The 27082-nt window shown below is 44.8% G+C and overlaps 1 protein-coding gene across 2 annotated transcripts in view; it reads right to left on the bottom strand.

Moving 5' to 3' along the window:
- Nucleotides 1–27082, bottom strand: part of LOC126164560 (calcium-binding protein E63-1) — a 671194-nt gene that overhangs the window by 475795 nt on the left and 168317 nt on the right. For both annotated transcript variants that reach the window (XM_049920251.1, XM_049920252.1), the window contains one exon: nucleotides 20703–20748. In XM_049920251.1, coding sequence (XP_049776208.1) covers nucleotides 20703–20748 — 46 coding nt within the window. The remainder of the gene's footprint in view (nucleotides 1–20702; nucleotides 20749–27082) is intronic.

The following is a 27082-nucleotide window of genomic DNA, read 5'->3' as shown; positions in this document are numbered from 1 at the left end:
TGCGTGCAAAAAGTCTGTCATCGTCCCGTAATTTCTCTTGTGCCCAGTGGCAGAACTGTACACGATGTTCAAAGTCGTCGCCACAGAATTCCTGATGCATAGAAATATGGCACGGGTGCAATCGATGTTGATGTAGCATTATCAACGCCAACGTTTTGGAGATTCCCGATCCTCGCGCAATTTGTCTGCTACTGATGTGCAGATTAGCTGCGACAGCAGCTAAAGCATCTACTTGGGCATCATCATTTGTTGCAGGTTGTGGCTGACGTTTCACATGTGGCTGAACACTTCCTACTTGCTTAAATAACGTAACTATCCAGCGAACGGTCCGGACACTTCAATGATGTCGTCCAGGATACCGAGCAGCATACACAGCACATGCCCGTTGGGCATTTTGATCACAATAACCATACATCTACATGATATCGACCTTTTCCGCAATTGGTAAACAGTCCATTTTAACACGGGTAATGTATAACGAAGCAAATACCGTCCGCACTGGCGGAATGTGATACCATGTACTTATACATTTGTGACTATTACAGCGCCATCTATCACAAAGCGAAAAAAGTGGTCCAACTAAACCATTCATATTTCTTTACATACTACACGAACATGTAAAAAAAATGGGGGTTCCTCTTTTAAAAAAACGCAGTTGATATCCGTTTGACCTATGGCAGTGCCATCTAGCGGGCCAACCATAGCGCCATCTGATTTCCCCCTTCAAGCTAGACGAGTTTCGTTCTTTTTAGTTTTTTCATTTGATGTTTATTTCATGAGATATTTGGCCCTGTCTCTATCAATGGACCACCCTGTAAATGGTGCTGTCTGTCTTCGCGGTATATGTACAAGTGTCTGATTGTTGATATGTATACAAATGATGTAGAAGGGGCGATTTTTGTATGGCGCAGTATACGAATTGAATGTTTACCACATTGACAAAGTACATGGTGATATACCACTGGGTTGGAGATACGTTTCACGCTCTAATATTCAAGCTCCTGTCTTCAATGACAAAGCATTGTAATTTAGTAAGAGTCCTTCCGTATTTGACGATCTGTAGGCCACTTTGCAAGGTCTAATTGTCGGTGCAATATGGTGATTTGTGCAAAATAGCTTTTTGCTGCTGAAAGTGTCGTCTGCAGAAAGAGAAAAAGAAATGCACGCAGTGCTTTTACACCAGTGTCATCTGTAATTCGCCGCTTAAATAGAACCAATCAGGATGTTCCATTCATTTCACAGGACATCTTCTGTGCCAGGACGTAGGAGCCTCTACATAGTGGTGAGAACGTTGGCGTTTGGAAGATGTTTGTTGAAAGCAAACCTTAACGATTTCCAAGAAGAGTAACATGTTATGGATGGGGTATCACGTTAGGACCATCAGGATGAATGCATTCGGCGTTACTCTGGGCTGGTCCTGTTAGGACAAGAATTTCCATGCAGACAAGCTGTGACATCCTAAAAGCTCCTATAAAAGCGATCGTTAACTATTTTGGGACATTGTACAATTTCTGAGAGGTCGACTTGGCTCTTATTTTACATAGCCATGTGACGTCAGTATAACATTGAGAATCTTTTAGATGGTGAGTAGTCACGTAGACATTTCACTGTGATACATCAGGCATGCGTGAAAGGCTCGGATGTCCCATTAGGATCGCGATGGAGGGAAAGTGGATGAATAGATTTCTATATCGCAACCAGTGATGTCAGCAATGGTAAACACATGTGCCCAGAGGCGTTTCGCATATAGGACCGGTGTAAGCGCGCCTTGGAGTTCTGTGACGTCAGTATAACATTGCGAACCTTTTAGGTGCTTTGCAGACATCTCTCTCAGCACTGGACCCACACCGCAGCTATGCGTCATCACGTCAGCAATGGTGCCTAGGTGAACACGTATTTTTGACAGGAATTTCTCAGGTCTCAAGTATGAAAGGGATGCCGCCACCTCTTGCTTGCAGGACCCTAATGGACACCTGTACATGGCACGGTAGCAATGGTGGCTCGCGACAGCATCGACGCATATATGTGTTGGAGCCTCTGATTCGTTGTGATTGACTATAGTTCGAAACAAATTTTTACGTGCACTGAGTGTTCGTGCAGTGCTTTATTTATAATGTGGTACATCAATGTACCACATTATTCGGTTATTTACAAGTAATTTGCTGGTCTGTATGCTGTGTAATTCACTATTTGGACAATTTACGAGGTGATTTCGTGTCTGCACATCGATGTAGTGCATTATTGACGAGTAGTTTGCATGTCTGTGTGCCGTGTAGTGCATTAGTTTGGTAATTTAGAAGTTGTTTGTGCGTCTGCAGAGCGTTTAAAATGGGTTATTTCGGCAATTTACGAGTAGTTTGCAGGACTGTAGGCTGTGTGGTGTGACCCCAAGCATGTCAGAGCATGTGTTTTGTATCAGTGTAATAAATAAACTATGTGAAATCTGTCCGTAAATAAATTGTTCCAAGATAAATAAGGTACACACCTTCCTCTCTCCAGTATCCCAGTGCAGGCTGAGTCATTTTGCCGCCATTTTCCCCTACCCCTAAGCGCCATCTTGAATTACGTCATGGGAGGGATGACGGCGCCCGCTTGTGGTGGTACTGTGTACTAGGTCCGTACCTCATGGTGAACACACTGTTTCCCGCCATTTCCCCCATCCCAGATCACAGAATGGACGACAGTGCCCTCTGGTGGTGGTACTACGTACTAGGTCAGTTGGACTCCAGACCGCGTGATGATCACACTTAATGGTTGTACTGCCTCTAATTGTTTAAATAAGGACTGCATGCAAAATAAAGACTTACATCCAGCACTGGCCGAGTCATTTTCCCGCCAATCCCTAGGAAGACGTGGCGATTGGATGAGTTAGGTTAGTGGAGGTAGCCCAAGTGACCTTTCTTAGGTTAGTAGAGGTGTGTTGCATTTCCCTGATGGAATTTGACGTTCTCACCATTTTCTGGGGGAAGGGAGGGAGGGGTTAGGTTAGTGGAGGTAGCCCAACATTCAAACTTCCCGTTAAAAGGCGCCATTTTGGATGACGTTCTCAGATGACGTCACAGCCACCATCTTGGATGGAGTGATCGCCGCCATCTTGGATAACGGTACTTGGGGTGATGTTGGCCTAGTCCCCCTACTATTGTTCATTGATATAAATCAATGGGAAAAATTTGTGTCGAATTCAAGTCTCCTGATTACTAGGCAGATGCACTGATTACTGCGCCATCTGGACACGGTGGTCGTCACAACAGCACGGACTACACTAGCACGGCTCCTGCCATACCCAAATTCTGAGCTTACCCACACACTACTAATACAGTGCCCCTTGCCCATTATCCTCACTCATTACTCTTGGCATTTTGCACAGTTGTAAGGTGCCAGGGTTTGGGTACTAACACATTAGCTTTTCAACAGGGACTGGCAATGGCATGTCATGACTTTACTGACTTATGATGAATATGCGGCACTCTCGAGTAGTATTCCCTGCATGTCTGCATGATTAAGTTACTAAGTTAAAGCGTTGGTGAAAAGAGTCGTAGTTGAGAAGTCTGCAGCAGGCGGGAAGACCGGCCTACAGAGCCACCTGTGATTGGCAGGACTTGGCGAAGATGGGAATTTCGTTTGCAAAGGGCGATGTGACCGACTCGATAATTAGGTAGAATCTCAAAAATGGAGTTGGAGGGATTTCGGCGAAGTTAGAGCGTTCGACATTGGCCGAAACTGAATATTCTTACCCCGCGGTTTTGTACGCCTGGAAGACGGGAGAATTGTGGAGAAAGCGGACTTTGCCTTCAGGCATCGAGCGATGCGGACTTGGAGACGGCGTCTTCGAAGGGGGCGGACTTCGACTTGGACGTCAGCGAGTTAGGACGCATCACGCGAGATCTAAGATGCGAATTGTTCCTCTGTGGAGAATAGTGCAGAGAGAATTTTTCTCGTATTCGTGTTACGGGTTTTGTCAAAAGAATGTTGGCATCTGATTTCTAACTTGCAGGATTTGTGCTGTCCTGTGGGGTGGAAGTCTGAAAAGCAACTTTCTATTGAGATCAGCTCAGACTTGGAGTGCCGTGACTCGGAGGCGGCAGAGCGATCCGAACTGTCGGTGTCTTCACCACACGGCCAGTCTGAGTGATTGCCTTCACTACAGGTGTAGGACTGCGCATTTTTTTTAGGTCTACACGACGAGCTTCAGCGCGGGAGATGAACGGTCTGCATCGCAGCAGCACTGCACCAACACGCGTCCCATGCAGAGCTCTTTGTGTGCTCAGAAGCGAAATTTTCACCGACGCTTAACCACTTCCGACAACTTATCTAATATTGTTGATCTTTTAGTTATCCTTGCGAGATGCCGAGTATTCATCAACGTAGCTGCTGGTAACTGGGGCTCGTAATTGCAGATTAGTTAATGTGTCATTTCTCAGGAGTGTGTGGCTGCTCAAAAAAATTCACATTTGTGTAATTTTTGTAAATTATGGGAAATATCAAAATTAAATGCCAGTATTGCAATGGAATTATCGACTTCCCTGTAGCTGGCATTTAACCTGTCCCAGCGACCTTTACATGTACCCTATTCACTGCACAGCTTGCCCAGTTGGGAAGGAAAGAAGGTTTGCGATGTTCTGTGTCAGCGACGGACAAATAAGCTTCCACGGTGTGCACCCAAACTGAAGAGATCGTTGGCCACCCTTGCCTTGAATGTATAAAATCAAGGCGACGGTGGCGAATGGTCTCTACGTTTTAGTCGTCTCTTCTCGCCTTACACGTGCTGATGCACATCAGGCTCGAACTTTGATGGGAATCTGCGAAATGCCACGTACAATGTGGATAATGGGCAAGAGGCTCTACATTAGTAGTGCGAGGATATGATGAGAATTTAGGTTTGACAGGAGGCATGGTTCGGCACTCCGGGCAGTTCTCAATTTTCACCATTCATTGAAATCAATGCCCACTCACCGACAATATCTATAATCCCTTTGTGTCTTAATTCACAGTGGCTACTGGATCAACATTGTGTCTGTCTTACACGTGTTCGAAAAAGTAAGCCCCACATATACGGATTAACATCTCGTCAACGATTAGGTCATTAGTGACGAAGCACGAGCTCGGATTAGGAAAAGATGCGGAAGGAAATCGACCGTGTCCTTATTAAACAAACCATCCCAAGCATTGACTTGAGCGATTTAAGGAAGCCACGGAACACACGAATCTGGATGGCTGGACGCAGATTTGAACCGTCATTTTCTCGAATGGGAGTCCATTGTGTTAAGCACTGTGTAACCTCACACCTCTAGTGTAACAACAAAGTGAGTGGCCCGTATGTGCTTTGAAGCCCTTTTCAGCACACGCTTAACTTGCCACAAATATCATCCGTGTGCCAGATCTAGCAAAAGTTCGCTATATAGAATGTATTGTGTTGGCAGAAGAGCCAACACCGTGTTGCTAGAGGAGGCCGAAATGCACGCTTTTAAGCTCACGCAGGCTGGCGTGAGGTCTGGAAAATGACTATGTAATTAATATAGCCAATAAGGTACGTTGCTGCTGGAATACTTAACTTTAATCCATAGTTGGTGTACATCGGTCTGACGGTACAGGCTTTATCAGATACATAGCAAAGGATAAATGGCGCCTTGCTAGGTCGTAGCAAATGACGTAGCTGAAGGCTATGCTAACTATCGTCTCGGCAAATGAGAGCGTATTTGTCAGTGTAGCATCGCTAGCAAAGTCGGCTGTACAACTTGGGCGAGTGCTAGGACGTCTCACTAGACCTGCTGTGTAGCGGCGCTCGGTCTGCAATCACTGACAGTGGCGACACGTGGGTCCGACGTATACTAACGGACCGCGGCCGATTTAAAGGCTACCACCTAGCAAGTGTGGTGTGGTGTGCGGTGACACCACAGAAACAACAGCTGACAAGTACTTTCACACATACGTTCCCTAAAGATTTTTTTTTTTACCCCGCGCACGGAATACGCGGCAGAAAGGCAAACAAACGCTACACGTGCAGAGCACGAACCAATTTCCAGGTGGTACTGGTAAGTTCCCAATGCATAATGATAAACGATCGTATGGCATTGCTGGCAGCTGGCAGGGAGGTCGCATCCGGGGAAGTTCGGCCGCCTTATTGCAGTCGATACCACAATGGCCGACTTGCGTGCCGGTGATGAGGATGAAATCATGACGAGGTCAAGGTCATCACAAGACGCAGTCCACGAGCGGAGTTACTTCTACGAGCGCAGGTACGGGTAGCATCTAGTACGTTGCACAATGTATTTTCACATGTAGAACTACGTCTGTACTTTGCAAATCACAGTGAAATACATGACGCAGGGTGCATCCGATCGTACCATACACTGTATTATGCTCTCTTCCTGTTCCATTCGACTATGAAGGGAAAGAAAAATAATTCTTTAAATGTCTCTATGTATGCTGTAATTAATCTTGGATATGTCGTTCCTATTGGAGAGGTATAGAGGGTGTTGTGGTTAATCCTAGACTCGTCGCTTCACACTGTTTACTGAAACTTCAAAATTAGGCTTTCACGGAATAGCTGCAATCCTTACTCAAGCGTCTGCCACTCCTGATTGTTCAGCTTTTACATTAAGGTCTCGCACTGGCCAAACAAAGCTGCGACCAATGATGTGGCCCATCTTTCTATATGTGTCTATTGTACCCTGTTAGTTCTCTTTGCTACGAGGTCCACACACTTGAGAAATATTCTACGACAGTTCGTAGGAGTGTTTTGCAAGCAAAGTGGTTTAGAGACGTCTTGCAGTGACCTAGTATCGTACCGATGAACCCAGTCTACGACATGCCTTATCCACGAGTGAACCTATGTCATCATTCCATTTCATATCCCTACAAATATGTTATACCCAGTATCAGTTGGCTGATGTTGCAGTCATACTGCTCTAAGCTTCAACTGAGATGCTGGCAGCGCATACTGTTGTAAAATTGGTCGCGCTGGGGAGAGGGCCGTGTTTGTGCCGGTTGACGGATTAAGCCGTGGTCACACGAGCCGCGGCACTCAACGTGCAGCGTGCCGACGTGATCCCCACCGTGCTGCTGAACACTCAGGAACGGCTCGTGCTTGCGTCACAAGTGCCTCATGCTACAGCGGAAGTTGGGGCTATAACCGGCTCGCAAACCAGTTATGTTGTACTGTGTGTAGTATACGTAAATAAAAGCTTCAACACCCATGGATATGCTGTAAGACAAAAACGAAAGTTCTATGTCCAGTCAGTGAGGGCATCACTTCATGAAAGTTCGACTACAAACAGTGTGACACAAATTTAAAATAGTCTTCCATATAAGATAAATATTATTTCATCATTCTTACCTTTTAGCAAAACCCTAACGTCATTCTTAATCGATCACTCTTTCTATTCAGTAGCCAAATGTTTAGAACACGCGAAATACAAGACTTTAAACGAGAAAGTGCAAAATATTTTACTGCAACTAGTGCCAGCTCTCTTGTATATAAAACCAACAAGATACTCCTATACTTATATTTACGTAACACCGTATACTCGTATTATACACTCCTGGAAATTGAAATAAGAACACCGTGAATTCATTGTCCCAGGAAGGGGAAACTTTATTGACACATTCCTGGGGTCAGATACATCACATGATCACACTGACAGAACCACAGGCACATAGACACAGGCAACAGAGCATGCACAATGTCGGCACTAGTTCAGTGTATATCCACCTTTCGCAGCAATGCAGGCTGCTATTCTCCCATGGAGACGATCGTAGAGATGCTGGATGTAGTCCTGTGGAACGGCTTGCCATGCCATTTCCACCTGGCGCCTCAGTTGGACCAGCGTTCGTGCTGGACGTGCAGACCGCGTGAGACGACACTTCATCCAGTCCCAAACATGCTCAATGGGGGACAGATCCGGAGATCTTGCTGGCCAGGGTAGTTGACTTACACCTTCTAGAGCACGTTGGGTGGCACGGGATACATGCGGACGTGCATTGTCCTGTTGGAACAGCAAGTTCCCTTGCCGGTCTAGGAATGGTAGAACGATGGGTTCGATGACGGTTTGGATGTACCGTGCACTATTCAGTGTCCCCTCGACGATCACCAGTGGTGTACGGCCAGTGTAGGAGATCGCTCCCCACACCATGATGCCGGGTGTTGGCCCTGTGTGCCTCGGTCGTATGCAGTCCTGATTGTGGCGCTCACCTGCACGGCGCCAAACACGCATACGACCATCATTGGCACCAAGGCAGAAGCGACTCTCATCGCTGAAGACGACACGTCTCCATTCGTCCCTCCATTCACGCCTGTCGCGACACCACTGGAGGCGGGCTGCACGATGTTGGGGCGTGAGCGGAAGACGGCCTAACGGTGTGCGGGACCGTAGCCCAGCTTCATGGAGACGGTTGCGAATGGTCCTCGCCGATACCCCAGGAGCAACAGTGTCCCTAATTTGCTGGGAAGTGGCGGTGCGGTCCCCTACGGCACTGCGTAGGATCCTACGGTCTTGGCGTGCATCCGTGCGTCGCTGCGGTCCGGTCCCAGGTCGACGGGCACGTGCACCTTCCGCCGACCACTGGCGACAACATCGATGTACTGTGGAGACCTCACGCCCCACGTGTTGAGCAATTCGGCGGTACGTCCACCCGGCCTCCCGCATGCCCACTATACGCCCTCGCTCAAAGTCCGTCAACTGCACATACGGTTCACGTCCACGCTGTCGCGGCATGCTACCAGTGTTAAAGACTGCGATGGAGCTCCGTATGCCACGGCAAACTGGCTGACACTGACGGCGGCGGTGCACAAATGCTGCGCAGCTAGCGCCATTCGACGGCCAACACCGCGGTTCCTGGTGTGTCCGCTGTGCCGTGCGTGTGATCATTGCTTGTACAGCCCTCTCGCAGTGTCCGGAGCAAGTATGGTGGGTCTGACACACCGGTGTCAATGTGTTCTTTTTTCCATTTCCAGGAGTGTATATAGCATGTACGTCTATGCAATTAATAAGATAATCTGAGAACCTTCTGGAAAGCGTGAAGAGTAAAAAAAATGAGATACTGCGAGGCGCAAAGCAGCTACACATCACTTTGTAAATCTGTGTCTCTTTTCAATACTCTCTGTAATGTACGAACTGGTATTGTAATTTACTACGTTGTGAAGGTTTTAATCACTGATGTGTTCCCAGAATGAGATTTTCACTCTGCAGCGGGTTGTGCGCTGATATGAAACTTCCTGGCAGATTAAAACTGTATGCCGGACCGAGACTCGAACTCGGGACCTTTGCCTTTCGCGGGAATGTGCTCTACCAACTGAGGTACACAAGCACGACTTACGCCCCCTCCTCACAGCTTTACTTCCGCCTGTACCTCGTCTCCTATCTTCCAAACTTTACAGAAGCTCTCCTTGCAGAACCAGCAGCCTGCAGAGTGAAAATCTCATTCTGGAAACATCCCCAAGGCTGTGGCTAAGCCATGTCTCCGCTGATGTGTTGTTAACTAACCTTTAATTATAACAAATCGTAGCGAGAACAATGTCTTTTTGATGGCTCTTTAATATGCCTTTGCCTCGAAACAGCTTACTTTCATTCCACTCACAATTCGAAAATACTTTGAGCACTAATACGACATTTCCTGTCGTTTTATTACGATAAACCGCACCAAAAACGATGGCTTTTCGGGTTAACCCCAGTTTGTTCCTGCTTTGAAACTGCGTAGCTTCATTGGACATACGTTATGACATAAAAGCCACAGTACAAGGGCTTCAACTGAATGGCAATATGGCGTCTCCGGACTCTGTACTGAAAAAAAGATGGCGTATGTGAGACGAAGGCGGTCTACGTTCAAACGCACGTTCAGAGTATCTATCGTGCTTGACTTTGCGGTACACGTTCGGAGAGACTCGTCAACGTGTTTTTCTACGCTATGGTGACGAAAACTGGGCGCGCTCAGCGTTGGCTTCCGAATGCGAGATCGGCTTTGGCAGCCGCCTGCATGTCACGCGTGCGCCCCCTGCAGGTCGCGTGTGGCGACACGGGCGACGCCTTGATGTTCCGCCGCCGGCACACCAGACTTGGACGGTCCTCAAAGGCGCGCCCGGCGCCGCAGTAGCACAACAGCTCTCTGCTATGGACGCCTCTCGGCTGTTAATAGAAACACAACTGCAGCGGGCGGGGTGTCGTTGCAAGATCCTGTCCATCTGGCGCAGCTGTACACAGAAGTCACGTGAACACGGCGGTCCTTACACCAGAACTACGCTGTAGTCGCTGGTGCTTTCCGGCATACCCTGTAGCGTTTCCTCGTCTTCTGGTCCGAAACGTGACTGATTTTGCCACCACCTGCTGCAACCTACTTTCTTTCTGATTCTCTTCCAATGTCGTCTTTCTCCTGTTGTGTTTATACTATATAGTCAGATAAAAAAAGGAACAAATATTACGCAGGAGAACTAGAAGCATTCCACTTTACTACTTTACTACCTCGTGCTGACACACTTCGCTCTGTCAACTTTTTCAAATACCTCTTCACTTCCTCCGTCAAGTGGGTAGATTCTCACAAATAATCTGCCAATAGTGAAAAAAGTAACTACATGAATTTTGTCACTTTGCGTTCTCGTTTCTTGATAATATTCTCGTTCTGAAGAAATTCTTGTTCTTGTCGGCTTTCACTGCTTCGTGTCGCCATCTCTTTCTGTGATTCCACTAGAGTTTGCGTAAATTCTCTCACACGATTGCCGGCCCGAGTGGTTCTAGGCGCTACAGCCTGGAACCGCGCGACCGCTACGGTCGCAGGTTCGAATCCTGCCTCTAGCATGGATGTGCGTGATGTCCTTAGGTTAGTTACGATTAAGTAGTTCTACGTTCTAGGGGACTGATGACCTCAGAAGTTGTCCCATAGTGCTCAGAGCCATTTGAACATCTCACACGATTCGGCATAAAATATCGAATATCACAAACTCGCTAAATATCACGTTTAAAATCTAAATGAAGTATTCATTTTGCCTCGTCACCTGCGACTTACTCAGTCCATACTAAATTTACCTTGTGCTCTATTCGAAACAGAGAGCTTTACAAAACAGCATTGAGTATTACGAGTTGAAAAACAGTCGATATTTCTCACGAACATTCAAAATCATTTTAAACATCAGATTTCCGATTCCAGAATATTCGAGAACAGTGCACAATTTTCCAGAACATTTCAACCATTCGCGAACTTTCAGAAGCAAGCATCGAGAAAAACGATGCCACTATTTAACACTGACTGTCATGCCCGTAATATTACGTTTCCTTCGGTGTTGGGAAGAATGCCGTGCTCGTAATATTTCGGGTACAACAATATTTTTAATTTTTTGGTTTTCGGAACGTAGCCATACAGAGATCTCAACAGTGGAATGAAGATACGATAGCGTGCTTCGACAATTCAGAATATTCAGTAGGGTTCAAACCGTACCGTGATATGAAGTTACATCTTGTTAGATTAGTCATGTGACGCAATGCAGACGATTATCGTGTCAGTTATGACACTACGAAAGTAAGGACAACACAACACCTAGTCCCCGAGCATGTAAAATCTCCTAGCAGACTGCGAATAGAAACAGGGCCTCTTTGGTTTGTAAACTGCCTCGCTCACGCGCAGCTGTTGGGGGCGAATATCATACCATTTTAAGTGAGCACAGCTACGCCCATAATACCCCTTATAGGTATGGCAGTCCTAACTATAAGATGCTGTGCCCGGAATATTACACGCACTCCTGCAAAGTGTAGAAGCGAGAGAGAGAGACAGAGAGAGAGAGGGGGGGGGGGAGTGAGGGAGGGAGGGAGAGAGGGAGGGAGAGGATGAGCGAACGCTCACGCAAAGGCCCGCGCGCGCTGTTTCTCCCGGCCATTTTACGTGAACCTGTCAAACGTTTACTGACCTGAAAGCCGTTTCAGGTTTGATGAAATTATCTACCAAAATTCCTTTTTTTTTAGAAATCCATAATACACTGAAGCGTCAAAGAAACTGACATAGGCATGTGGACTCAAATACAGAGATATGTAAAAAGGCAGAATACGGCGCCGCAGTCGGCAACGCCTATATAAGACAACAAGTTTCTGGCGCACTAATTAGATCTGTTACTGATGCTACAATGCCAAGTTGTCAAGATTTAAGTGAGTTTGAACGTGGTGTTATAGTCGGCGGACGGGCGATGGGACACAGCAGCTCCGAGGTAGCGATGAAGTGAGCATTTTCCCGTACGTCCATTTCACGAGTGTACCGTGGACATCAGAACTCCCGTAAAACTTCAAATCTCCGACATCGCTGCTGCCGGAAAAAGATCCTGCAAGAACGGGTCCAATGACGACTGAAGAGAATCGTTCAACGTGAGAGAAGTGCACCCTTTTCACAAATTTATGCAGATTTCTGTGCACGGCTATCAACAAGCATCAGCGTGCGAACCATTCAATGAAACATCTTCGATACGGGCTTTCAGAGCCGAAGGCCCACTCGTGTACCCTTGAACACTGCACGAGACGAAGCTTTACGCCGCGCCTGGGCCTGTCAACACCGATATTGGACTGTTGATCACTGGAAACATGTTGCCTGCTTCAAATTGTATCGGGGGAACAGACGTGTACCGGTACGGAGACAAACTCGTGAATCCACGGACCCTGTGTGTCAGCTGTGTTCAAGCTGGTGGAGGCTCTGTAATGGTGCGGGGCGTGTGCAGCTGGAGTGATGTGAGACCCCTGACACGACTCTGACAGGTGACACGCATCCTGTCTGCTCACCTGCATCCTTTCATGTCCATTGTGAATTCCGACGGACCTGGGCAATTCCAGCAAGATAATGCGTCATCCCACAGGTCCAGAATTGCTACAGAGTGGCAGCAGAAACAATCTTCTGAGTTTAAACACTTCCGCTGGCCACCAAACTCCCCAGACATGAACATTATTGAGCGTTTCTGGGACGCCATGCAATGTGCTGTTCAGAAGAGATCTGCACTCCCTCGTCCTCTTACCGATTTATGGACGGCCCTGCAGGATTCACGGTGTCATTTTCCTCCAGCACTACTTCAGACATTAGTCGAGTCCGTGCCACGTCGTACTGCGGCACTTCCGCGTGCTCGCGGATGCCCTGCACGCTGTTAGGCAGGTGTACCAGTTTCTTTGGCTCCTCAGTGCAGTTCCACGTGGCTCACAGAGACAGTTAAAGACATATATATTTTATTGATAAACATATGTCGACTGTTCTTATTTCAGTTTTTTTGTTCCGCATACGTATTTCGAAACTTATGCTCCATCTTCAGGGTGTCCGTTTTCCAACGAGGCTTTTCGTCATGCCTTGGTTTGGCAATCGCGCCTGCAATTGGAAAAATATAATTCACTGGCCGTTCGCGGTGAAAATCCTCTATAGTTTTTGGTTTTCATTGTACAAATATCGTCAACAAACTGACATATCAAATCATGTAGTGAAGCAGATTTTACTGGTAAGCAACTGCGACTGCGTCACCAGTTCAGAGGAAATGCCCCAAGTGAAAATTGGAAACCATGTCCCAAGTGAAAATTGGAAACCCTGAAGATCGAGCAAAACCGAAATACAGGCAGTTGACGCCGGACTTGTGTTCATGAAATATAATCTGTTATGTATAAGAGATTGTTTTTAGCGATATGTGTTTGCCAGCTACCTCTATGCTCTCTTACACGACGATGGGTCAAATCATGTTAAAACCGAGTTAGCCGGCGAAGTAGTCACAACACTGACCTCATATTCGAGAAAACACGGTGCGATAACGCCATTCGGCAATCGTTAAAATAAATAAAATGTTCTCTGGCATCCAGCCTCGTCTAGTGATTAAATTGCCACGACCTTTCCCAGCAAATCCTCCTCGACCAATGTCAAGTGGAGTGACTGCTGGTGGGGTACTGGTGTGCCCTTACACGCGATATCGTCACGTATGAGCATAAAGTCCTTTCTCGTTCGATGCGTCCACGTCGTCCTCGAGATGTCGGTACCACATGTCACGCTAAGCAGTACGGCGACGTCTCTATTAAGAGGCGTGATGGCATGGGATGTCACTGGGAACATTATACCACCTATTCTGGTTCGCACTACCGGTAATTTCGACAGCAGTCATTACATTTCTGACGTCTCAAAAGCGGTGGCTGTGCTCTTTCCCAGAGCTCTCCACGACGTTATCTTTCAGCAAGATAACACTAAACCACCCGCTGTCCTGATCTATTGCGATACAAAGGATGTAACACTGTTGCCATGGTCAGCACGTTCTCCAGATCTCTAACCCACCGCAAACATCTTATCATGTCACCAATCACCAGAAAGGCATAGAATGGAGTATCTATGCTCAGTTCCTCTCGATGCTTGAGCCGAAGCGTATTAGAGATACTTTTGCTGCCAGACGTAGCAGATCTATGTACTAAATATCGCAGTCCTGCAGTTTCCCAAAGCACATACTAATTTAATTATGTATTCTATGTATTACAATGTGTAATACAATAAGTAAGATTTCGTTGTTATCCTTTCTGGATCTGCTGTTTCAAAAGCCACCAGTGGAGTTTAGCAAATTTAATTTGCTATTTCTTCTTGCGCAATGCAGAGGCTCTCAGTCGTACTTTTTGATCTATGCAGAGGGACTGTGCAGCGTCCTCGCGTCGCGACCAGCGCAGTTTAAGTCTGCATCACAGTTCGCTATAAACCATTCTTTACAAAGGACTGTCAGCTCCCACGCACGACACGGCGCCCAGAAGAGCTGGACTGCCGCCATGACGTCTTGCCAACGTGCCAGAGGCTCAGGATCGATGAGCGAGCTCTAGCCACACTTGAAAGAGTGTCCTACACGCTAAAAAGAGCCTTTAAGAAACACCGAGATGTTTAGAGAATAAGCGAGGAGCAGTCTTTTGGCAAGCGTAGAGTGCGAAATGCACTAGCAATAAGCCGTGGCACGAATGACTCGTTAAACTAGAGCCTAAAGCACATCGAATTAACAAGGCAAGCTGCAAACATTGTGATGTACAGCCACGACTTTTTAGCACACCTGCCCATATTGCTCTACATTTGAACTCCAAAAGACATGATACAACACGCAGACAAAATCTGCTTTTTAATCATTATTGCAAATAATTTGAATTTGGCTGTGGGTTGGTACTATGGAATGCGAGCAGGCAGTCAGTGGCCATTCCTGCAGACCTTCATACTCTGGCGTTATTTCGCTGCAACAGGTGTTACAGTAGAGGAGCATAGCGGAATAGGGTATGGTGTTGCTCGTAAGTTGATTTGTCGGAGCTAGTGTCCAACAGTATTGGGACAAGGCCTGTTCTGTGCCAAAGTATCGTTATCCAAGATGGTGGCGATGACATCATCAGCTGACTTCAGGCAGGTGGGCGTGGCACTTTCCTCCATCTTGGATAATGGTACTTGCGTCATCAGCTGACATCACGGCCATCATATTGGATGACATCATCAACAGAGATCAGCAGATGGCATCGTACATGATCGCGGGCGTGATGTCAGTTGATGACGTCATCCAATATGACAGCCACGACATCAGCTGATGACGCAAGTAATGTTATCCATAATGGCAGGAAAGTGCCACACCCTCCCTTCGACATCCCACTGCCACACACACCACCCCCCTGGCAGGGCAATGCAACCTCTACTAACCAAAGAAAATGGCAGGAGAGAAAGGTCACTTGGGCTACCTCCACTAACCTAAGTCACCCAACTGCCACCTCTTCCTAGGGATTGACGGGAAAAGGCTATAATGTTAGATCGCTTGCATTTCCAACCTATCAGTCGTATGGAATGTAGCGCTGTTAATGGCTCTGAGCACTATGGGACTAAACATCTGTGGTCATCAGTCCCCTAGAACTTAGAACTACTTAAACCTAACTAACCTAAGGACATCACACACATCCATGCCCGAGGCAGGATTCGAACCTGTGACCGTAGCAGTCGCACGGTTCCGGACTGAGCGCCTAGAACCGCTAGACCACCGTGGCTGGCACGCTGTTAATATTTCAATGTAAGAAATATATTTCAAGTGCAGGACATACATCCTTCTTCCTGGTTTCTCTATGATAAACTACATTAGTGAACCGTAAAACGAAAAAACTACTGCCTTAAAACATCGGCTCTGTGGGATATGAGCACAATATAGCTTCCCAGAGATGTATAGCATCCACTGTTCACATCCGATCACAGTTCAGAAATTAAACTATACCTGTCTCAGACCTATACAAAATGATCGTTACTAATGGGGAATACCTCTTACAAGGAAACAGATAAATGCATAGCAGTCACGTCTGACATGTGAATTTACAAGTCATGCCGCCACTAACTTTGTAAACAGCACATCTGTCAAACAGATGTATACACAGGGGATTGCATTGTCTCACAAACACCTATCGCTAACTTAGTTATGAAACTGAAGTATCGATTTTACTCTTAAGATGTGACAGCAGAATGGAGTACATCACATAAATCTTCGTTCGTTTAGAGGAATGTGTCACATTTCATCACACATGAGATGGAAGTCCTCTGATGACTGAGAGGTTTACTGTCAACAATTGCAAGCAGAAAACTTTGGAAATATGTGGTAAGGTTTTATGGGACCAAACTGCTGAGGTCTTCGGTCCCTAAGCTTACACATAATTTAATCTAACTTAAACTAACTCACACTAAGGACGACACACACATACCCATGCCCGAGGGAGGACTCAAACCCCGACGGGGGAAACTGTGTGGACCATGACAAGATGCCTCTGACTGCATAGTTACCCCGCATGGTGATTACAAGTAGACACTTTTCTAAGACCCACACATAACAAGCAGTTGTATACGAGTCCAGTGCAGGCTATGTCACACATCTGATGCATCCTGACGGAACACCACAAAAAAATATGGTCAAATGACATGCAGCAACTTCCCCCTCCCCCTTCTCTCTCTCTCTCTCTCTCTCTCTCTCTCTCTCTCTCTCTCACTCTCTCTCTCTCCCTCTCTCTCAGTCTACCATTAAATCGTACCTTGTTACAACCCCATCTGAACCAACCAATCCATCCACTCTATGTCGTCCTTTAATGCAGATGCAAGTGATTTAGAGGCTGATGGTTCTCTGTCTTCCTGAAAAGCGTCAATTCGTGTGTATCACTGTTACCTCAATAGACATGCAGTAGAATGCTAACTCGATGGAAAAAAGTGACTGCTTCCCCACTTCCCTTTGCTTCCATGTAGATGTTTTCTCGGATACCTCTTGCTGTCGTATGGTTGTTCCCATGTACAAATTGTTCTGCACCAAGCAGAAGATGCGCAAGTACTTCCTCATTTCTCTGCATTTCGGTGTATATTTGGTCAATTTATACCTATACACCAGTCTTTTTTCGCAATTCTGTCGATTTTATGTCAGTTACATCCATGCGATCATGCCATAACCTTTCGTTCTGTGTTCTAAAACTGCTTGTAAATTTAGTACATCTGCCCACACCTAGCCCAAATGCACTGATCGGGAGGTGTAGTATAGCACTGTACTCAATTGTATCCTGTCACCTCCACATTTGGAGAGCATCTGCTCTGTTTTCTGTATATCTGTGTATGCTCATGTGTCGCAGGTGGCTCGCAAGGAAGAATGCATTCGACATTATTCTGCGCTATTTTCGTAAAAAGATTCTATAAGGGCAAGAATTCCATGCATACAAGCTATCACGAAAGTTCTTACAAAAGCGAGTGTTAACTATTTCTGGGGCACTATACAATTTTCGAGAGTTCCATTTGGTTCTTATTTTTACATAGCCATGTGATATCAGTATAAGATTGAGAACCTTGTTAGATGCGCTTGTGGTGGTTTGTAGCTATGTGAGCACATTCCACGGCACTGTGTCAGTTACGCTTGGCAGTTAAGCATGGCAAGACACATCTCACGAGTTCCTTTAGGAATCGAGAGTGGTGGAACAGTTTTCTATAGCCTTTGTGAGGCTGAGCCACTCTGCAGTTAGGTCTTCACTGGACTGCAGGTAGAGAGAGGGATCACACCAGCAGCAGCGAACACACATGTGTGCGGCCCAGAAGATGACTTGGCGCTTATTTAGATGTGACATCAGTATAACACTTGGATAACTTTCACACGCCGTCAGCAGTGGCGTGAGGATGATGGCTCGTGCTGGCTTGTGTCCAGCGGTGGCTCGCGCCATTGGAGCGTCAGAACTCTGTAAATAGGAAAACGGTACTTTGGCGCAGAACTGGCCTTGCCCCAATACTTCCTAAGGAACATTCTGCTTCGGCTTCGGCCACCTTATGCCAAAAATCCCACCTTCGATTTCAGCCAAAACAGGCCAAAGTTTTGGTCAAAGCCAAAGAATTCTAGCAAGTGCCAGAATTGAACTTTCTGTTGGAACTGCATACGTGCGGCGGGCACAGGACAATTAAACTGCAACCGTCTCGAAGCTTTCACATATTTGGCGCGAACTGTAGTACACTGTGTTGCGTCCGTCAGCTGCCATCGCCAGTATTATCGCCAGTAAATACAAGTTTGCACAGGAGATTTTCTTATGCGAGAAGTACTCAATATTAATTGATTGAAACTGTAATGGATCCTCATTTTAAATCGAAGTTCTGACAACAACGGAAAACATAAGGACTGAAATATTAGCATTTCTACGACAGAATGAGTCTCAGTGAAATAAAATAGCTCGTATGGACATAGATGTTGATGAGCCTAGACATTTCTGTTCAATGTCAGACGGAGATATCAGAACTGCAACTGAAAAAATGATGGTTTATGGGATTCACATGAAAACTTTCATTACCTGTCACAAGTGGTAACGAGTTGGATTTAGAAAATCCCTTTCTCCGTTTGGAAGAACATGTAATATCTGTTTTAAAAGAACCTTTGCTTCTGAGTAATGCTGACATTTATGAATATTGGGCGTCTAGACCATACACTGCTGCAGCACCTCTTGCATGCTCGCTGGGGCCCTACACGATATTAGGCAGGTGTACCGGCCATATTGACCTACAGTGTCAACAGCTACCGGTGATTCCAACTGAGTGCAACCTGGAGGCCGGCACTTGCTGCCATTAGATCCCACCGTGAAATATAAGGGTTTCCGATGCTGGTCCGTCCCAGTAAAGTTTAACTGATGGGGCTGCTAAGTGCTATACCACCTGCTGCAGTCCCCCGACTTAAGCCCTTGTAAGTTCAACTCGATTTCTAAACTGAAGGAAACTCTTCACGGCATTCGCCTCAGAACTGATACAAATTCGTCGGGCAATAGACCGCGCCGCTCGCACTGTCAACACAACTGGCACTGTAAGAGTATCCTACGACATCCACATCGCTGTCAGCGGGTTATACGCAATGCTGGTGACTACTCTGAAGGTCAGTAAAACTTTGAAACACGTATCTATTTTGTACGAGCTGTAAATAAATAGTTGCCACTATTACAGTTCCAACCCTCGCAGTTCCTAAATTTGAGAACCATTCTTCCGCTTTTAATTTTAGTTTCTAATATTACCTTCAATGTTCTTTCTAAGGCTATAATTATTGAGCTCTTTCCTAATGTCACTATTTCTAAGTTTGATCGTTTGCTTCCCTTCACGGATCTTAAAAACATCATTTCTGACACCTGGATGTGCCGCTCTTATTGTCTCCTTGTGACGCATAATTTGCTTGCATACAACGGTGTAGGAATTGGCACTGTTTTGGAAACTTTCATGCTTCTTTCTTTCTGAGTTTTGTCCCTTAAGTATCTGTTTATTTTTCCACACATATTACTTTACTGTGACGGCTTGATGCATTTAAGGTTGTAGCCCCATCTTCAAATTCACCCAGTGTGGTGCTTCCAATGGAGCCAGGCATTTATTTTATTGAGAGTTCTCAAAATAATAAACCACATTGCAGGGTTAAATAGACAAAACACATACGCACACACAATTTTTTAGCACTCTGGTGGACAGTAGCCCATTCTGATGCAGCTCCTGTATTGATATCCATGGAAACATCCTACTTACTGATCTGTTGACACGATTGGGGCAGGGCGGAGAAAATGAAACCTCTCGTCGCAGCATAACACCATTCCAGTTGAAGATTTTTGTTTTTTCTTATCCTGTTTTCGTCCACTGCTGCTAATTACTGATGTACAGAGTCAATTTAGCCTCTAGTTGTTGATATGGTCTTTCGATGTTCGATATTTAAAAAACTGCAATGCGTCAGAGCATTCGCTATCTGTACTGGCGTATGTCTGATGGGAAACACATCACTCTGATATCCTACTAATTTATTCCCATTTCTGGTTATTTCTACAATTTAATTACACCTCTTACCGATTACAGTTTTCCAACACAACTATGTGCCCTCGTAATGAAGCTCCCTTCTTCTCTGTATTAGCGATACATCCAGGAATAGTAAAATGAGACTCCAAACTCACTAATTTACACTTATGCCGCCAGCTTGTTTTTGTCACAAAGGCTTTCTATACAGAAATAATATCCATAAGTCGTGCAACAACATCTCTAGCACATGCTGAGGTGAACTATCCGCATACGCACGCAACATTTTATTTGATGCAGCAGGAAGACACTGGCGCCTGCGCTGTGTGTGTTAGCTTTGGACGGGACTTGAGCAACACGAAGCCACACACGAACACATACTGCACCACATGCACTTGTTGGGATAACATTAGTCTAGTGTGCGGTTACGGGATTAAGGAAGGGGCTCTCGGAGCTTGCGGTTCTTTTACCTTTAAGCTCTTCCTCTGTAAACTCTCTTTTTGGAAGCGAATCTTGCTGAAAAAGAAGATAATTAAATTAATGACCGATCGATTCCACAATGGTCAATTTCATGTCAACGATTTCACCTACAAGACCAAACATCCGTTAAAAACATGACTGTACTATCAACATGCATAGAGACAGAAGACACCAAGAATTGCCCCATTTCTGAAGGCAAGATCGTACAGTACCAATATCCGTTTAAACTGTGCATTCACTATCCATGCAAAATGTTCCGATCTCGGAAAAAGATGCCACACAAGATACTTCCTGATTCGTATTGACTGTGTGCATGCAGTGGATACAGTGGATACGTGCGAAGTAAATAAAGTACGTCACATTTGCTCGACGACATCCACCGAGTCGGGACGTTAGTTCGGTGTTTCTAACGACACCGTAGGCCACTACTGAGTCTTTTCGTGTATTTGCCGACCATCGTGCTTCGTGTGGAGAAGTATCTCCGTGAACATTTTGATAACGTTATTTTGCATATTGCAGCTGTATGTTCTTCTGACTGCTCATTTATAAATTGCAGAAAAGGAGCGATAGGTCCAAAAGCATTGGTTTATGTGAAATATGTTTCGAACACTTTCAGCCTTATAACATGTATATCGCTTACGCATCAAAAAAGTCACTGTCCTATTGATAGGGTATAGTACCGCCCAACATTCAAAATAGGTACAACATACTTCATTATTCTTGTCAGAACAACATATTTTTTGTAAAAATAACTCAATTTCAATTAATACAGCGAAGCCGGATACCAGTGTGGGAAAGAATGACAATTTATTTATTTAATTGATCACGTGTGCACTCCCACAAAATAAATCCCTACATCCAATTTGGTGAGATCCGTGAAATGAATGAATGTATGGTCGTCTGCTAACCACAGATAATGAATGTGCAATATATGATCATCTTTGAGACGGTCCTTAGGTCACCTTTGGTGGAACCAAAGAGATGAAATTTACCTTAGCTTTGAGCGCCTGAAATGTGGCTGACCAATGGGTAGCATGGTCTTCCCCCACCTCGACAGAGGTGCGAGATGACCTGAAAAACGGCCATGTTTCAGCATTCTGGCGCTGGATCTTGTGTTGGTAAGACCTGTCTTAGGTGTGCTCCGTAAAGACAAGAGTGGATAGAATGGTATGCATGTGGAATACTTAAGAGTAATTTGGAATAATTATTTCTCTATTTCAGGAACTTTTGGGGGGAGAATTAAATGTCAGGCAGGTAATATTAAGGGGATCGTAGTAATCTTCGGAAGTGACTAACAGTCACAATGAAACCACGTGTAGCAATAAGTTGAAATACTTCCAAGTGCTTAAGTTAAGCTGAATTACTAGCGTGTGTACTATAAGTTGGAAATATTTAAGAAATGGCGTGTGCAGGACTTGAAATTAGAGACGAGTACTTCCACGTGGTGAGTACTGTGGGAATCTCAATCTGTGATTGAGACAAAGGATAAAGAGAAGTACTCGTCCATGGTATCAGTTGAGGACTCGCATGTGTGATGAATATGTTCTTAATATTACTTTGCATGTTATGTTTCCGTGTGATGCTTGATTCAAACTATAATACTCTGAGAGAGAAGCAAGGTGAGTCAGCCGTCTATCCAGCAACGCCACTTGGCTTGCATTGCACAGAAAGACGTGCATATATCCTCCAGAGTTCGTAGTAGGAAAGAAAAGTTACGAAGTGAGGCAGTGTGAAACTGGGATGAATACTAATTGAAGTGGGAAAGCTGAAAGTGATATGACTATAATGTTGTGACTATTCCTTGTGTTGTATTCCATGTTGCAGTGTGGTGTATGTCGTGTAATTTAAGTTTTCATGGGAGAGTAGCAAGGTAGTTTCAGAGGTAGTGGGTTATGCATGTTCCTTTTGTACCGCTCGGTCTGGAGGAAAGTTTCGTGATGATGGTTGTGAGAGTCGAAGTGTGAGATATAGCAAAAGATCCACCATCCTATCCAGAAAGTGCACTGTAGCATTAAATAATTACGAGACCATAAGATAGAGAATCACCAATGTAAAGCCATGCCCACTGGGAGGAATTTCTCATGTGTTATTGTTGTAGGTTATAGAATTTGTGTGTTTATGTTATAGAATAATATAGTGAAAAGAATAAGATAGTGAAAAGAAAAAGATTGGTGGACTTTTCCTTCGAATTGTATGTTGACATGATATCCAGAATTTATAATGTGTGCGCCATTCATATTCAGTGCGATGGCCACGTGTTGATAAAAGCCGTTAAATAAGAAAGAAAATGTGGTATTGCCAGTGCGTAGTGAACAGTCAATATCATCATCATCATTTAAGACTGATTATGCCTTTCAGCGTTCAGTCTGGAGCATAGCCCCCCTTATACAGTTCCTCCATGATCCCCTATTCAGTGCTAACATTGGTGCCTCTTCTGATGTTAAACCTATTACTTCAAAATCATTCTTAACCGAATCCAGGTACCTTCTCCTCGGTCTGCCCCGACTCCTCCTACCCTCTACTGCTGAATCCATGAGTCTCTTGGGTAACCTTGCTTCTCCCATGCGTGTAACATGACCCCACCATCTAAGCCTGTTCACCCTGACTGCTACATCTATAGAGTTCATTCCCAGTTTTTCTTTGATTGCCTCATTGTGGACACCCTCCTGCCATTGTTCCCATCTACTAGTACCTGCAATCATCCTAGCTACTTTCATATCCGTAACCTCAACCTTGTTGATAAGGTAACCTGAATCCACCCAGCTTTCGCTCCCATACAATAAAGTTGGTCGAAAGATTGAACGGTGCACAGATAACTTAGTCTTGGTACTGACTTCCTTTTTGCAGAAGAGAGTAGATCGTAGCTGAGCGCTCACTGCATTAGCTTTGCTACACCTCGCTTCCAGTTCTTTCACTATGTTGCCATCCTGTGAGAATATGCATCCTAAGTACTTGAAACCGTCCACCTGTTCTAACTTTGTTCCCCCTATTTGGCACTCAATCCGTTTATATTTCTTTCCCACTGACATTACTTTCGTTTTGGAGATGCTAATCTTCATACCATAGTCCTTACATTTCTGATCTAGCTCTGAAATATTACTTTGCAAACTTTCAATCGAATCTGCCATCACAACTAAGTCATCCGCATATGCAAGACTGCTTATTTTGTGTTCACATATTTTAATCTCACCCAGCCAGTCTATTGTTTTCAACATATGATCCATAAATAACATGAACAACAGTGGAGACAGGTTGCAGCCTTGTCTTACTCCTGAAACTACTCTGAACCATGAACTCAATTTACCGTCAACTCTAACTGCTGCCTGACTATCCATGTAAAGACCTTTAATTGCTTGCAAAAGTCAGTGTTATGTAAATTACTAATAGTCAGATGTGCGTTATCCGTTTCCGTTGCGTAATGTTCAAACATGAGAATAATTTGTAGCTTAATTGTGAGTGCCTCTCACTATCTCACATCCATCAGATGCCATGTACTCTACTTTCACTCCCAATGATATTTCGCTATTGAGAACGATTTACTATGTTCTAGGAACTGTGTAAACTGTTAAATAAAGTCACATAGCTTTCCTACTTGGCGTTATCACGTATTTTGTTTATCACACAGCAGTGTGGAACTCTATCAAAGGTTCTCCAACAGTCAGCAAACATGGCTTAAACCTCAGGTTCATCATCTGCAGATTTCTGGATCTAGATAGTGAATATAGCAAGCTGATTTCCACATAAGTGGTGTTTATTGATTACGACTTTATTCTGCCAGAGGAGATTGTCGGTGCACAAAACAGCCACGACATGTTAGAATAAAATGTGCTCCATAATTCTATGGAAAACTGACACTAGTGAGACAGCTCAACAATGATGCCGTACAACACGTTACTGGAATAGAGAAAAGTGGCTCATAGTACAACACAAACCTTTTCCACGTTTACTGAATGTTGACTTGGCATGGCACTCATTAAACGCCTTACTCACAGTGTGGAATATCAGCAGCGTCTAAAGCTCAACATGGTTCAACTGAAGCATCGAATCGAAAGAACCCTCAAAGTAATACCTCAAAACCCATCAATGGCCTAATTACACATACGCATTGGAAAAGCAGCACCTCTGGAGGTCGAATTCCATATCTGTACACGGGGATAATTAAAAATCTCACCTATGACCTCCCATCTGTACAACTGTCGAAATTCACCAAAAGTGAAAAAGTAACTAATGTCAGGACGCGAATGTAGGACATCCCAAGATTAGATTCCAAAAGCTAAAAGTAATAAGACACACAACAAAATAGCAAAAATTACCATATCAGGACTCGAACCTAGAATCTCCCAGGTGCGAACCCTATGTTATACGCGTGTCTCCGTCATTTTAGTTTAATTATCGAACATTTTCAGTAATATATAAATTAACGAAAATTGAAAAAAAGAACAACTATCAGCTGCGTTTGTCCTTCTCCATCATCCCTGAAAGTTTCTATCATCATCACGGAACCGCCCTATACAAAAATGTGGCTTTTTGTGTTGTATGATTCCATCCAGCAATCGTTACAATAAAATAATTACGAGTATATTAACAAAAGGATTTTCTAACTTGCTGACAATAAGAAGTTTGGTCATTCCTATTATGTAAAATGACAAATTTAGGCACTGAACTTATATGAGGTTCATACACTCTGATCTGTGGATAACACTGGATTGTAAGTGCAGTACATTGCAGATAAACAAGTATAATTATTTAAGTATCTACTAACAGAAGTTTGCCAGTGGCTCATTTAATTCCTAAAGTATACATAATTAAAGATACACAGATAATAATCTATTCTCAAACACAGGTAGCTTATTCCTATTCTGGTACTTACACCATAACATGGCCATAAATACACTTAAACGTCGAATAATTGGCGTAATAAGGCAAATTTCTGTATGCTATACACACAGTGTAAGGTGGCACGGTCTCCTGACCTTCATTTCTTACATATTACGTCCTCACAATCGTATTCTGCACTTCAAGACGCTTCTTTCGAATCCAAACACGATAAGGTAGAGTCAATTTTGTATGAATTCATGTAAGCGATATGCAAATCTAATATGTAAATAGCAAGTGCACACTGAGGTTGAAAAAGTCGAGGCTGGCATACACAACATGACGGCCACAGGAATTTTCGTTCTAAAGAGGAAACCAGGCAGCTGGGAAGACCGTCCCTTCAGAAGGCTGGGTCAACAACATACCTACTTCGGCCGAAGCGACCACCTAGAGAGAAAACAGATTTTGCCAGAGCAAAGGGATAACGACCCCTGTGTTCAACTTAAAAGAAATTTCTGCTACATTGTGTGGGAGAGCCCAGAAGATGCATTTTTTCACGGACCGACTGCATAGTTACGGAGTTCTCACAGTAGGACAGTACACGCCAAACGGAGATGCTACAGATATCCACATTGGTCGACTTAAACGAAACTTCATCCTCCCGTTTCAAAGAGCAGCACTGATTGGTGGAATATTTCTGACACAGAGTCACAGGAGTGAGGGAAGGCAGCGAATGATATACCCTTGCAACTTTTCCAGGAAAAGGGGCCATTCTGTTGTTGCTCTTGGAGCGGGAACACGTAACAAGAGCGAGTGCGCTCGTACGTGTATGCAAAGGGTGGGGAACAAAGTCTCCCCTCAGTACTTCACTGGGAGAGCACCTCTGTCGTTAGTGAATCGGAGTGATACTCTATATTGAGTTGCTCGCGATTAAGCGTTGTTCACTGTGTTGGCCGCCACACTTATTGTGCGGTGTGAACACGGACAGAGTACTAGTTAAACGCCTGCGAGCGAGTATTGAGTGGCATCACGGTGGACTGGTTATCTGACCGGTGTACCACGCCAATAGTTAGACCAGGGGCGGATAGGAGTCCTTGACTTCATCAAGGCATAGGGAGAGTTTGATTGGCGAAGGTCAATCCAGATAGAAAGAGATAGTTCAGCAGTGAGCGACGCAGGCAGCAGTCATCACAGCTCACGGTAATGTGTGCTACAGCTTATGCGAGCCCCATCTGTCCTCCCTAACAGTACAGTCCACTACATTTCTCACGCTACAGCCTCGACCATACCTAGAGAAGTTATTCAAGTTGTGTAGGTGCCATTCTACCGAGTAAACAACATTCTTAAAGAAAAGGGAGAAAAGAACCTCTCCATACTTTGTAAAATAATAGCATTCCTATCCATAAGAGGCAATCTACTGTTCCAAAAAGAACCCGGAAATTTATTATTATTTTATAAGAAAAAGTTTCACTTGATTTCTCAGAATTTTTTGCAATAAATAATATTTTTCGTTCGTTTAATGGTTTTCTTACACTAACCAGCAGTACTCCCATAT

The sequence above is a fragment of the Schistocerca cancellata genome, chromosome 1 (genome assembly GCF_023864275.1).
Source record: "Schistocerca cancellata isolate TAMUIC-IGC-003103 chromosome 1, iqSchCanc2.1, whole genome shotgun sequence".
NCBI lineage: Eukaryota > Metazoa > Arthropoda > Insecta > Orthoptera > Acrididae > Schistocerca > Schistocerca cancellata.
This window is presented reverse-complemented; position numbering and strand designations above follow the sequence as displayed.